The sequence below is a fragment of the Mus pahari genome, chromosome 9 (genome assembly GCF_900095145.1).
Source record: "Mus pahari chromosome 9, PAHARI_EIJ_v1.1, whole genome shotgun sequence".
In the NCBI taxonomy this organism is placed as follows: domain Eukaryota; kingdom Metazoa; phylum Chordata; class Mammalia; order Rodentia; family Muridae; genus Mus; species Mus pahari.
This window is the reverse complement of record NC_034598.1, coordinates 60,116,552-60,130,746: the sequence shown is the minus strand read 5'-3', so window position 1 is coordinate 60,130,746 and position 14,195 is coordinate 60,116,552. Positions and strand designations below refer to the sequence as shown.

Here is a 14,195-nt window from a genome sequence, read left to right as displayed (position 1 = left end):
CACCCTTTTCCCCCCTTAGGCAACATCAAAACTAATTCACAGTGCCTAAACACGCCGCAGGCTGGGTGGACAAGGAGGGGGTTTCTGGGAAGTGCTCCGAGTGCGAGCAGACACATCTGAACCAGGATCAAATTGTGCTCAAGAGAACTAAGCTCTAAGAAACCTCTGGCTCTGTGTGTCCTTAGGGGACAACCACTTGCCTTTGGGACACTGATTTTTCTTATCTCTTCCCGGTCCCCCAGGTCATATGAGTTTCTGTAACTACAATGAGTTTGAAGCGGTAAAGGGATTATTAAGTAGCCTTGCTCTCTTGATGAAGAGTTAGCATCGTCTGGAGCTGTGGCAAATGCTGTTCTTTGTTGTAATTGGTTGTTCTGATATGCAGAGGAAACTGTTTGGGCTCGTGTGTAATTATAAAATTATTTATATGTATTTTTGAAAAAAAAAAGTTTCATAGCATCTTTTGAGATCGCGGGATCTGTATTATGGGATAACCGAAGAGAGTGGATGAGCTTGTAGCCTTAGGAATGTAGCACTCAATTGATACATACACAAGTACACATGTGTACACACACACACACACACACACACACACACACACACGTCTTTAACTGTGAGTTTCCTCCTGCAGGCATGGATGACTTGAAGCCAGAACAGCAGCATCCTCTCCCTTCCTACCTGGATTACAGCCACAACGCCTCCATCCGAGTCTACCAGACCAATTATTTTGCCAGCAAATGTGCTGAAAGACCCGACAGCAGTTCTAAAAGTTTCACCATTAAGCTTGGAGCAGAGATGGACAGCCTTGGTGGCAAATGTGATCCCAGTCAGCAGAAATTCTGCGATGGACCGCTGAAGCCACACACTGCCTACAGGTGAGATGCATTGCTGTCGTTTGCTAGGGAGACGGGCGGCGTTCGTTCATTATGAGACATTCAGCCTCCTGTGCTCCTGCTGTCTATGAGCTCCTGTAGAGTAATGGCCTGTGCTTCAGGAGTACTCTATATTATAGAGAGTAATTTATAAAAGTTAGGCTCCTGCCTCCATTCACAGGTAATGTGCAAAGGGAGCTTTCAACACTGTACAAAAGCTCCAATCCATTGTGTGACGCTCTGGGGGCTTTTAATAGCTCGTTTCTTTTTAATCCTGCAACTGCTTTAGCATTTGCCAAGTAATTTACAATGCTCACTGTTGTGAAATCTTCAAATAGACTGAGCTTAGGGAGACCCAAGCAATATGAAGCACTATCATACACTTAGAATGAGCCTGAAATTATACTTAACTCTCGAAGGTGTGTAAACACGAAAGCGCTCTGTGGCCCAGGCTGAAGTCTTGAAGGGGGCCCTGAATGAATGGAAACACCTGTTCCTCCCTCCCTCCGAGGTGGCAGACGAATGGAGCAGCTGCTTACTGTTGATCCCCAGAAGGCACAGCTGCAGCCAGCAGCAGGAATGTGTGGAGTTCTTATTCTCCGTTGGCTTTCCAAAAGCAAATAGAGGCACCCCCAAACAGCATCTCGAGAGAAAGGAAATCAAAGATCCTCTCTTGGGTGATAAGGCCACAGATACCAGATTTTCTTTTTCCTCAAGGAATAGACATTCCCTGTTGGGCGTGGTGGTAATTGTGATAATCCAGTCAAGACGGCAGCCAGTGAGGTTCCCTGGGAGCCACTGCGTGTCCTGTTGATGAGGGTCAAGGTCTTACTGACTCTCATGTATTTTGAGTGCCACTTCTGCTAGTTCCCAAAGGAGACCTTATCATCACACCTAAGAGGGTTCTTTGTAACACACACACACACACACACACACACACACACACACACCAGCAAAGGCAAGCAGATGGTTTCCCTAAGACAAAACAAGACTTGCTTTGGGCAAGAACTCCGTGTAACCACCAGGCCTCTTCATGAGCTTGCTGTTACCACCCGGAGCCTCGACTTCAGAAAAGCCCACGGCTTTACACAGAGGATGTCAGTTATTAGAGGCAGCCAGAAGCTTAAACAAGATCAGAAACCAGGACCCTTCAAGTCTCTGTAAGAGTCAAGGGAGTCCTCAGCTTCTTGCTTACTTGGGTTCAAAGAAACTGAGCCAAATCTCCTTGGAAACTATGATTGGCTGGGACTGTGTCTGCCTGTTCATTGGCTTAGAGCAAGGGTTCTCCATCTTCCTAGGGCTGCAACCCTTTAATACAGTTCCTCACGTTGTACTGTACTGACCCCCAACCATAAAATTATTTCATTGCTACTTCATAACTGTAATTTTGCCACTGTTATGAACTGTAATGTAAACATCTGTGTTTTTTTTCAATGGTCTTTTTTGGGGTCATGTGACCTACCGGTTGTAAACCATTCACTTAGAGGAGAGAACATGACTGGTACAGTACCCCTCTTTGACCAAAGAACTAGTGTCTGCTTGGGATACAGACAGTACTGAACCCTGCAATAGCAAGCCCTTTTCCATTTTAATTATCATTCCCTGTTGCGAACTTCAGCAATTCTGGGACATACCACACATCGGCAAAGATCTTTAAACTCAGCATACAATTTCTTTCCTTATTAAATCAACAGCATTCACACTTTAAACTAACGGGAGTTTCTCTTTAGTATGTGTGACCTGCTGGCACTACCACTCTGCATTTGGGGAGCATTATCAGTAAAGGTGAAGGTTTCTTTAACACAAGCACTGGGGTCTTGTGACAGTCCGTCTGATTGTAAGGTGTCTTGAGAATGCATGGCTTGGTGGAGAAAGCCTTTCACACGAGTAACATGGCTACTGAGTAACCCAACATGGGGTGAGGGAGCTAGCAGGCTCTGGGAGGAGCTTACCAGGCAAGCAGGAGGCCCTCAGATTGCTCCCCAGCAGCTACATACAAAAGCCAGGCTGAGTGGGGCATGTGATCCCAGAGCTGGAGCAATAGAGATAAGAAGACATCTTTTCTGGGGTTCGCTGGCAGCCAGCCTAGCTGAAATGTGTAAACCCCAGACCAATGAGAGAAACCCGGTCTCAACAATGACAAAATCCACAAAGAAAATAGCTCCTGAGACTGTCCTCTGGCCTCCACATATGCCTCTATACAGGAGTGCACATGCCTGCACACACATGTGCCTACACACAAGCATGTAGAAATGCTGAACAAAAGAATATTCCATACTCTGGATAAAACAGAGTGAGGTTCTGCCATGCCATTCAGAATGGCATACAGATTGCAATTTTAAAATTGTTTATTTCTGGAATTTTCCGTGAAGTATTTTTTGGGGGGTGCAATCGACTAGGTAACTGAAATGGCAGAGAGCAAATCTGCAAGAGGGGGACACGGGTACCGTATTTCACAAGAAGAGCAGATATGGAATGATGGGTGATTATGTCTGGACCAGGGTCTCCCAGGACACACTTTTCCTATCTGCGGTGGGTGCAGAGGCCCTGGACAAAGCCCAACATTTGGGGTCCAGCTCGGCTACTTTCTGGCTGTGTCACATTATCAGTAGTATCCGAGCTCTTTCCTTGCCTTCCCATCTGCACATCGTCACTGAGTTGTCCAGAAGGTCACATGTGTGACAGACCAAACCTCCTAGTTCCTGTGTCCTATCCTTTGCCAGCTAAATCCTCACTCAATCAAGATCCCTGGGGCGTGGCTCTCCTACATCCCTGAACCTTTGAAATCCATTTTTATGATCTTTAGGATGCTTTTCCCTTCTCGCTTACAAAGCCAGTTCACTCTTAGGCCAGCTCCATACCATATCTGCCAGCCAGAGCTGGGTGGTGACATTCTCCCCTGGCTTCACTGGCAGCCCCTAGCCCTACATCCTTCGAATCCTGAATTTTTCCCACGGCTTCTACCCCTCTACAGAATTACTTGCCCTCTTCACTGGACTGCAAGGGTTCAGTGTAACCAGGGAGACAGACATCTCATCGGTTACAGAACCTGTACCAAGTACTTGGCACAAAATTGCTCACCCAGTGTTCATGAACAAAGAAGTGAGCCAGGTTGAACCCTGGAGAGTCTCACATCCTTATGGCCCCACCATCTCATAACACATATATGTGCTTTTGAGAACTCACAGCACATATCTTTGTTTCCTAGAACTCAACATTCTGGTATTTTCTTTTTCAATATGCTTAGTTCAGTCCTGTGGAGGACACGCTAGGCTAAGAACAGTTGGTAAGAGAAAGTATAACTTCTTAAAACACACGGAAGAGCCATGTATAGCCCCATGTAGTCAGAACTCTGCCTATCTTATTGACAGTCACCATAGTGACACTTGCAGTGTTCATTGTGTATCGGGTACTCATTATCACTGAACATATTGCATCTATGGGTTTACTGTCTCACTTCCTCCCTGGGACTGTAGTTTCTGGGATGATGGAGATTTAGATTTTTTTCCCCTTATTATCCCTGGCTCCTGAAAGAAGGGACCTGCATACTGTAGGGGCTCAATGAACAAATCAGTGAGTGATTGTATGAAGCTGTGTCTGTTTCCATAATTCATATCTCACCCTACGTACAGAACAGCCAGCTACCCTCCCTGTTTCCCCTTGAACACAGTCTTCAGTCCATCCTACTATCCTAGGATAGCAATTTGCACTTAAATAAACGTTTTTTGTTTTTTTTTTTTTTCTCCCCAGAATCAGCATCCGGGCTTTTACTCAGCTATTTGACGAGGACTTGAAAGAGTTCACAAAACCTCTCTATTCAGATACGTTCTTCTCTATGCCCATCACCACAGAGTCAGGTAAGCCGAATGCCTCCTTCCGCCTACCCATGCCTTCTCCAGTCACCACGACATCTACAGGGGTCTTTAGTGGGAGAGGTGGCGACTCGCCTGAGGGCTGGGGGCATATTTGTTTTCCCTTGGATTTTAATTCCGGGTGACCGTGGACTGTGTGGATCAGAGAGAATATACCAGATCTGTAAAACAGGCTAGAAGGGGTTAATCTTAAAAAAAAAAAAAAAAAAAAAAAAGGAGGGGGCATGCGTGCTGTTTTTCCACTGAATACAAAATTTTAAGGGAATAAAAACCATCAATATTAAGAGCTTTATTAAGAGGGGGTGGAGGTGGTGGTGGGGCGGGGTGGAGGGGGCTGGAGCGATGACTCAGAGGTTAAGAGCTGTCTGCTCTTCTAGTGGTCCTGAGTTCAATTCCCAGCAACCACATGGTGGCTCACAGCCATCTGATATGGAGTCTGGTGCCCTCTTCTGGCCCGTGGGCATATATGCAGGCAGAATGATGTATACATAATAAATAAATAAATAAATCTTTTTTTAAGTAAAGAATTTACACAGGTCAAAATATAAGTTGGCATGAACGGCTCTCTGTTGTAGGTGGATCAGAAAATATACATGCAGAGCTGGTTCCCTGTATCCACAGGTTCAATACCGTGGATCAAAAAATTATTCAAGAACCAAATTGTGTTTGTGCTAATTATGAACAAACTTTCTTTTCCTGCCATTCCCCCTGTAAACAATATAAACAATATAGCCTACTGACTACTGACAGCACTCACATTGTACAGGCATTCTAAATTCATCCAGAGATGTCTCACAGCAACCAGGGGGGTGTGGGGTTGTATGCAAATGATATGCAAATGACACACCACGTGGTGTCCTGGAAGCAATCCCTCTCAGACACTCTGGACAAGTGTACATGCAAAAGAAGGGGTGAAGAAAAGCACCAAAGTATTAATTATGATATTCCAAAATATCCAGGTTAAAGGGGATTTCCGTCTTCCTTCTGTTTGTTATGTTTTCTTTAAAAAAAAGACTTATTTATTTCTTATATGTAAGTATACTGTAGCTGTCTTCAGACACTCCAGAAGAGGGCGCCAGATCTTGTTACAGATGGTTGTGAGCCACCATGTGATTGCTGAGATTTGAACTCAGGACCTCTGGAAGAGCAGTCAGTGCTCTTAACCACTGAGCCATCTCTCCAGCTCCTGTTATGTTTCCTTTTACATTGTTTAAAAGCCTTGGGCTGGTGAAATGGCTCGGTAGGTAAAGGGAGCTTGCCTGCAAACCCGACAACCTGAGTTTGATCTCCCGGAATCCTCCCAGGAAAGGAGAAAAACTACTCCGGCAAGTTGCGTGATCTCCACACTTGTACCATGGCGCGCACGTTCATTCATTCCTTCGTTAATTATATTACAGGGCGCTGTGTCATCGCTCACTTGTAGCCCAATGGTAGAGTTCTTGTCTGGTACAGGGCAGGACCCAAATCTAACCCCCAGCACTGCAAATACCAACAATCATTTTATAAATGAAAATGTAAGTGTAAAGGCTTTGCATCCGTGTTTACGTCTGAGGCGCGGCATGGGTAGTCATGGTGACTGACCCTGGCCAGTCGCCCCTTGGGAGCTCCTTTTGCATTCTACAGAGAACAGCTTCCGACCTATCACCCCTCATTCTGGACGTTGAGAAACTGTGGTGCCAAGAGGCTGAGCAACGTGCCCAGTCTGTTTCCGCTGGTATTCCACATGTTCTGTGAAAACCTGTGGCCTCAGCACCACCTGTTCCCCTGCCCCCACCCTACCTCCAACCATGCTGAGAGCTGTATTGGCTCCCATCCATCACCTTGCTCCTTAACACCGGCCCGGCTGGCCTGTGGCAGCTTTCCTTGTCTGGTGTGTGCTTAGGTTCTCAGCCTTTTAGTGTGGGGAAGCTGTGCAGGTCTCTCCTGCTGCACGGCCAAGGATGACGGAGCCTCACAGGCCTTCCTATCTGTTTCTATTGAATATAGAGATAATCTCCTCCATCTCGGGCCAAAGAGGGATCAGAAGCCAGCTAAGAGGATTTAGAAGTCTTTGTCTGTAATTTATTGTTAAGTAGAGACTTCGTAAACGTAACTCCTCCCTGTCTGAACTATCATTACACAACGGAAAATTTGTGTCGTTCAGTAAAGGGAAGCAAATATTCAAAGTAGAATCACAAATGCATTAAAGGGAGAGCGGCTGTCTTCATTTGATGAGGAATGAAAGTCGATATGGAACAAACAGATCTAAGGTCTGAGCGTGGAGCCCACAGAATGGGCTACTCCACAAAACTAAACAGGAGACGCAAAACTCTAGGACGGCTTCTCCTAGGAACACAGGAGGACATCTGTGTGACCCTGAGCTACAAAATGACTTCTTGGGCAAAATATTAATAGCATAAAAGAAGGAAAAAGATAAACGACTGGGGTTCACCAAAATGAAAGTCTTTTATATTTGAAAAGACAGCATCTAACACGTGAGAAGATGACCCGAGAGGCATGAGGGAAATTTTCGCAAAATCATTAGTAGGCAATGAACTCTTACCTTGCAATTCAACGATAATGACAACTAACTCCACCAGTTAAGAGCACTGGCTGCTCTTCCAGAGGACCTGGGTTTACTTCCCAGCACCTACGTGGGGGCTTATAACAGTTCATTACTCCAGCTACCACCCTCTTTAGGGCTCTTCAGGTATCAGACATATTCGGTGCCCGTGCATACACGCAGGCAAAACAGTCATACATATAAAATAAAAATAAATTAACCTTTTAAAATGTTTTAAAATAAGATAAAAATGAACAGAGGATTGACATAGTTCCAAAGATGCTCAAGATACTAAGAGACACATGAGGTCATCACTCATTAGGGAGGTGCAAGTCCGAACCACAGCAGGATGCCATGCCTTGACCACTCAAGGGCTGTGTCAGGACACCTTGACCACTCAAGGACTGTGTCAGGACGCTGCGTGAAGGGAGCCTCACATGTTGCTTGTGAGAACATAAAATAGGATAGCTGTTACTCGGAGAATGGTTTTGTAACTCCTAAAAATCGGAAGCATATGCTGTCATGTGACTCAACAATTCAACTCCTAAATATATATGGAAGAGAAATGAAAACACCCCCCCCCAACACACACACAGAATCTCACATGAATGTTCATAGCAGGGCTGGAGAAATGGCTCAGCAGTTAAGAGCACTGACTGCTCTTCCAAAGGTCCTGAGTTCAAATCCCAGTAATCACATGGTGGCTCACAACCATCCGTAGTGAGATCTGACACCCTTTTCTGGTGTGTCTGAAGACAGCTACAGTGTACTTAGATATAATAATACATAAATCTCTAGAAAAAAATGTTCATAGTAGCATCTTTCAAAGTTCTAAAACAGTAGAAATAACTTGAATATACATCAATGAACAAGTAAACAAAGTATGATGTGTTTAAATGCTATTCAGCTATAAAGAGTAATAACTCTTCAAAAATATTATTTGGCTAAGCTTGAATGTATTGTGCTAAATGAACAAAGCCAGTCACAAGAGCCATCTATTTACAACTTAATTTCTATAAAATGTCCAGAGTAGCCATATATATAGACATGGAAAGCGAATTACCTATGCCCCAGCTATGGAAAGCGAGAAATGACTAATATATATGAATTCTCTTTGTTGGGTATTACAATGTTATCAAGTTATTTGTGCTACTATGTATAAAATACTGTATATATTAAAAACCATTGAATCCTGCCATTTAAATGGTGAGTTGTATGGTATATTAATTATAATTTGATAAAACTGATGGGCATTAGGTATAACCCAAGGTATAAGGATGCTAGAATTTAGCCCAGGTGCCAGTCTAGGCACCATGGAATGTGCTAGTTCATGCTCAGAATTAGAAAGAAAGAAGGAGAAATGGGGAGGGGGTTAAGTGGGGGGGGGGAGGAAGAGGAAGGGGAGAAAGGAAAGAAAGAGGGGGAAAAAATAAAGGTAATAAAAGTGAGCCTTTGTTAAAAGAGCTTACTGATTGGATAGATTTCTAAAACCCCAGGGACCATATAATCCTTCATAGGAGGGCTAGTGATAACTTCATATACCTTTCTGAGATATACATAATCAACTCCTAAAGTTGATAAAGTTTTACTCTGGATCCAGCCTGCCTGTAAAAGGACATAGGCGACACTTCCAACTCAGCTGCCTCCTCAGGGCCTTCTGGTAGTGAATATCTCACTGTGGGCATCTGGAACGGCACTTTTAACAATGTTACTTTCCTAGCTGTCAAACAGGCTGATCTTCTCTCCTTTTGTGTGTGGCTTATCGCAGAGCCCTTGTTTGGAGTCATTGAGGGTGTGAGTGCTGGTCTGTTTCTCATTGGCATGCTGGTGGCCCTTGTCGCCTTCTTCGTCTGCAGACAGAAAGCTAGGTAAGTACAAAGATGATCTTTAGTGATCAGGCTCAGGAATGTAGCGATGCTACTAAAAACGCTCTTTAGGCTGAAAGGGGAAAGCCGTTTTGTTTCTCCAGGTTAAATCGTCCTAGTTTCCTTAGTAAAAACAACAACAACAACAAAACAACAAAACAAACACACAAAAACCAAGAGTCAAATTCTGAATCCACACCTCACAGCTCTCCAACCTTTCTACGAACCAATGATGAACTCATGTCCAGGGGTCGGGGGTAGAGGGTTGGGAGTGGCGGGGACTCGCCCGTGAGAGGCCATCGGCAGAGTTATTCAAATAGGAACAAAATCCTTTGGCACAGGCAAAACGGTTGGAGTGCACAGCCTCTATGCAACCAGAGATTGCTCCAAACTGTGTGCCTGCAGGCTTTGCTGAGATGCCCTAAAAAGGATGCTGGTGTGAGCATCTTGGGGCTCACTAGGCATCCTAGTTTCAGAAAGAGCTAAAAAGAATGAGATAACTAGCACACACTTCCCCGAGCCACGCCCTCTTCGGCTGATGAGATTTGTTTTCACTTTGAATTCTCCTTTGTAGTCCCATCTGGCATCTGAGGTTTTCTGGATTAGGGACTTTTTTTTAAAGGAAAGTTTTATTGGGTGTGGCAAGTGATGGCGGGGAGATGTGTTCCTGAGCAGGGAAAGATGCCTTTCACGTTGTTCCTGTCTCCTTTGCCTCGCCTCAAAGAGATGCTGGCTGAGTGCAGACGTCCATGGAATCCGAAGATTTCACATTTGCACAAGCATGCACAGCCTTACCATACATGGGGGAAGTTGAACATGCCAAGTAACATAATTAGAATAAAGAAATCTGTGCCCTGTGTTTCAGCCACAGCAGGGAAAGGCCATCTGCCCGGCTGAGCATTCGCAGGGATCGGCCTTTGTCTGTCCATTTGAATCTGGGCCAGAAAGGGTAAGTCCCACAGTTTCCTTCACTGGGGCTTACTTACTGAAAGATGGCATTCTGTGAAATTTGCTAACAAGGTCCCTCTTTCTTTTTTGTCTGCCTCACAGCAACCGGAAAACGTCTTGGTAAGAGAGAATGTATTAATTAATCTGCTTTCGAAATCTAACTTGGGCTGGTAATAGCACTTTTCCCGTTTCTCCAGTAACTTCCTTTTCCTTTCGCTTTATTTTTAATTACAGCCCCATAAAGATAAATCAGTTTGAAGGGCATTTCATGAAGCTGCAGGCGGACTCCAACTACCTTCTATCCAAGGAATATGAGGTACCCCGATCCCCATCCATAGAACCCCCTCTTGAATGTTACCGTGAAATCACAGTTGGGATGCATAAGGTCTCTGCAGAGCTCATGCTGCACCTGAAATGGCTCCCGGGACAGCATTCCACCTATTCTCAGAGTTCAGTTTGAGCTGAAACCACACAGCAAACACGTACTCTCAATTAGATGGTGGGACAGAAAGAGCAAGTCTGCTCTCCCTTCCTCAGCCTAGACATTTGCTCGTGTGGGAAGCAACATAGCTTGGACATGAGTACCCAGGCTTTGAACGTGAGTCTCAGCTTTGCCACGTCTGTGTCCTGGAGCAGGGTATTATCATTTCTAAGCCTCCCCTGTGGGGTGGTATTAGGGGCACCTCCCATGTGGGGCTGGGAAAATGATAGGAACCCAGGCATATGGAAGAGAAGGTGTTCTGTAAACTCTAACCCTTGTACATATGTTTATGTTACTATGTATCTAAAGCATTGTATGTACCAACTTACTATATATATATATATATATATATATATATATATATATATATATTCTTGCAAACTTCTTTTTAACCTAACAGGACTTAAAAGATGTGGGTAGAAGCCAGTCATGTGACATTGCCCTCTTGCCTGAGAATCGAGGGAAAAATCGATACAACAACATATTGCCTTGTAAGTTTCCTGTTAGAATTTGTGATGCTATTGTATACAAACTATGTGGATGTGTGTGTGTGTGTGTGTGTGTGTGTGTGTAGCATAGTTGAGTATGTACACTCTCAGGCTTTAAGTGAATTTAATAAAGAATAATTCAAATGATCCTGCACTTTTCTCACAGGGGTGATGGCTACCCAGGTTACACTCCCCCTCATCCTTCTTATCTTTCTTCTTGGAGTCTCAGAAAATTAGCGGACTTGAAAGGCAGACTCCCTTAGGTTCACTTTATAGTCTCCAGTTAGTGGTTTTTAAGAAGAGCAGCCTGCCCTATCAGGTAAAATTGAAAAATATTCATTCCGGCAGTGAGAGAGAGCTGGCCAGTGCATTCAGCAAGTGTCGTGTTGCAAGCCATAGCTGGGGCTTCACGTTGTCTCTTGCACTCATCCTTCATGCCCCAAGTCGGCTACCCTGTCGGAGCCCCACCTATTAAACAGGGACAGGAACAATTCTCTCGGGGCTGCTGTGGGAATCAGAGACAAAGCAATCGAATACCGCACTGCACGGATGGGAAATTCACCGCAAGACACGGCGGCAAATCTGTCCATCAATCTCTTGTAGATGATGCCTCGAGAGTGAAGCTCTGTAACGTCGATGATGACCCTTGCTCTGACTACATCAACGCCAGTTACATCCCCGTAAGTGAATTCCCAGGTCACGGTACCCAGGATGGCGCTTTGGTGATGCACACACAGGAGAGGCTGCTCCTTCTGAGCTGCCCCGCTGCTCTGCCTATAAACACTTGCAAAATTTAAAAGACCACGTCTGGTTGCATAAAATACAGGCTGCTCAGTTCAATCACTGCTAAGCCTGGTTTTTTCACAATGGCGATGGTCAGGTGCAGTTCTCACAACCCCAGGATGCATGCTCAAAGGTTGTTGGCTCTCTGTGGTCCTGAGATAAGGAAGATTATCAAGAGATGGTCCCACGGGTAAGGCTACCATGCCAGAAGGGCCAACCTCTTGTTACTTGGACCTTTGGTAATCACACACACACACACACACACACTCACACACACACATCAAAGTTGTATTACCTTCTGGAATCTGAATTGGCTTCCATCTTGCCAGCCTCCCACATGCGCCACAGAGAAAGAGGCGTTAAAGGTCAGAAAAAAAACAACCCAGATTTGAATTCCACTCTGTCCCTGGCTGTCTCTGTGACACAGCAGACTGTGTCACCTCATTGAGCCCCTCGTTTATTCCTTTTCCAAAAATTTAGGAAAATACCTCAAATTATCATCTATACACTCAATAAATGCTAGTTAATTAAATGATAACTGTAATCCAAACGCTGAGGTATATCCTGGGGTTGTATCTCTAAGAGACCTGTTCCACAGTCAAGATACTGAAGAGTTACAGGGCAGTGTCACGCTGGTAATGTCAGAAGAGCATCTCCTATATGAACGAACACCAACATCATTCAGACTTCAGCACCATCCAGAGCAGAGATAGGTAGAGCCTGGGGTCTTGCGTTTCTAAGAAGCCCCTGTGTGGTCTTATCCCTGCCAGCCAGAAGCACACTGGGCAGCTGAGATTAGAGGCAGATGACTTCAGTCAAACAGGCAAGGTGCTTAGGATAAATAAAGATTAGCCAGCTCAGAGGCAGCCTGTGGGTGGTTGGGTTGTGTGGACAGCAGAGCTGATGTAATATAGATCTCGAGTGAAGGAGATGACACAGTGAGCTTCCACTAAGACTTGTAAGTAATGATGTATTGCTGAAGTGAAGAATGAGTTAACGAAAATGCCTAGGCCACCATGGTTAGCATTAAGTCGGGTCCTCGGAAGTCCAGACCCACTGCACACTCTCTGGTAGAAGCCCCAGCATCAGTGGCTTATTTTCCAATAAGTTTCCTTTGCATGACAACAATAATCCAAAAAGACTTGAATCAGTCCCCTGATTAATGTCTGTCTGTCTGTCTGTCTGTCTGTCTGTCTGTCTCTCTCTCTCTCTCTCTCACACACACACACACACAGGTACACTAAACACACACAGGTACACATAGACACACACAGGTACACATAGACATACACAGGTACACCTATACACACACAAACAATAAACACATACATACACAAACAGAAACATTTTCTATATTGTGGCTGGAATCTTTCTCCATTTACTTTGACAACACACCCAGCTGATTAAGGGCCATGTGGCTTTTAGCAACAGTCCAGTGGGGGCTGGAAAGATGGATGGCTCAGTGATTAAGAGCACTGTCTGCTCTTCCAGAGATCCTGAGTTCAATTCCCAGCAACCACATGGTAGCAAATAACCATCTGTAAAGGAATCTGATACCCAATTCTGGCACTCATATACATAAAATAAATAAGAAAGAAAGAAAGAAAGAAAGAAAGAAAGAAAGAAAGAAAGAAAGAAAGAAAGAAAGAAAGAAAGAAAGAAAGAAAGAAAGAAAGGAAAGAAAGAAAGAAAGGAAAGAAAGAAAGGAAAGAAGGAAAAGAGAAAGATAGTCTAATGCTTTTTTGCCTCTGTCCTTGCTAATTCCAAGCCGTGACAACTGTGTTCATGTTGTACTCTCAATTCTGGCCTGGCCAAGACCTCCATATCATCTACTCTCCCGGCTAGCTCTTTATTTACGGTTCTGAAGAGGCCCATTGTTTCTGACTCTCCATATTGCAAATTCATCACAGGGTAACAACTTCAGAAGAGAATACATAGCTACTCAGGGACCGCTTCCGGGCACCAAGGATGACTTCTGGAAAATGGCGTGGGAGCAGAATGTTCACAACATCGTCATGGTGACCCAGTGTGTTGAAAAGGGCCGAGTGAGTAAAGACCCTTCCTGAACCCCTGGCTCTGCTTCTCTGTGGTCGATTCTGATAGAGTCCATCTTCACTGCCCATCCGAAGTTATACCCACAAAACCGAGTAGAGACCTTGGGGGAAAGCTCATAGAGACCTGAGCTGCTTCGCTGTAGTAGAATCTGGCTCCTTTTTAAAGTTCTTGGTTAGACATTTCATCCAAAGCTATTTGCATGTGAAGCCTGGGGCACTCAGAAGTAAACATGTGCAGAAAGAAAACCTGGCCCCATGGATACTCTGTGTCCTTCAGAGTCTGGGTTGGG

At 44.7% G+C, this 14,195-nt stretch overlaps 1 protein-coding gene across 3 annotated transcripts in view; it reads left to right on the top strand.

Annotated features, from left to right (window-relative positions):
- Nucleotides 1-14,195, top strand: part of Ptprb (protein tyrosine phosphatase receptor type B) — a 108,378-nt gene that overhangs the window by 78,474 nt on the left and 15,709 nt on the right. For all 3 annotated transcript variants that reach the window (XM_029542218.1, XM_029542217.1, XM_021204663.2), the window contains 9 exons: nt 632-875; nt 4,623-4,729; nt 9,055-9,154; nt 10,017-10,100; nt 10,202-10,219; nt 10,334-10,415; nt 10,981-11,071; nt 11,672-11,748; nt 13,762-13,896. In XM_029542218.1, coding sequence (XP_029398078.1) covers nt 632-875; nt 4,623-4,729; nt 9,055-9,154; nt 10,017-10,100; nt 10,202-10,219; nt 10,334-10,415; nt 10,981-11,071; nt 11,672-11,748; nt 13,762-13,896 — 938 coding nt within the window. The remainder of the gene's footprint in view (nt 1-631; nt 876-4,622; nt 4,730-9,054; nt 9,155-10,016; nt 10,101-10,201; nt 10,220-10,333; nt 10,416-10,980; nt 11,072-11,671; nt 11,749-13,761; nt 13,897-14,195) is intronic.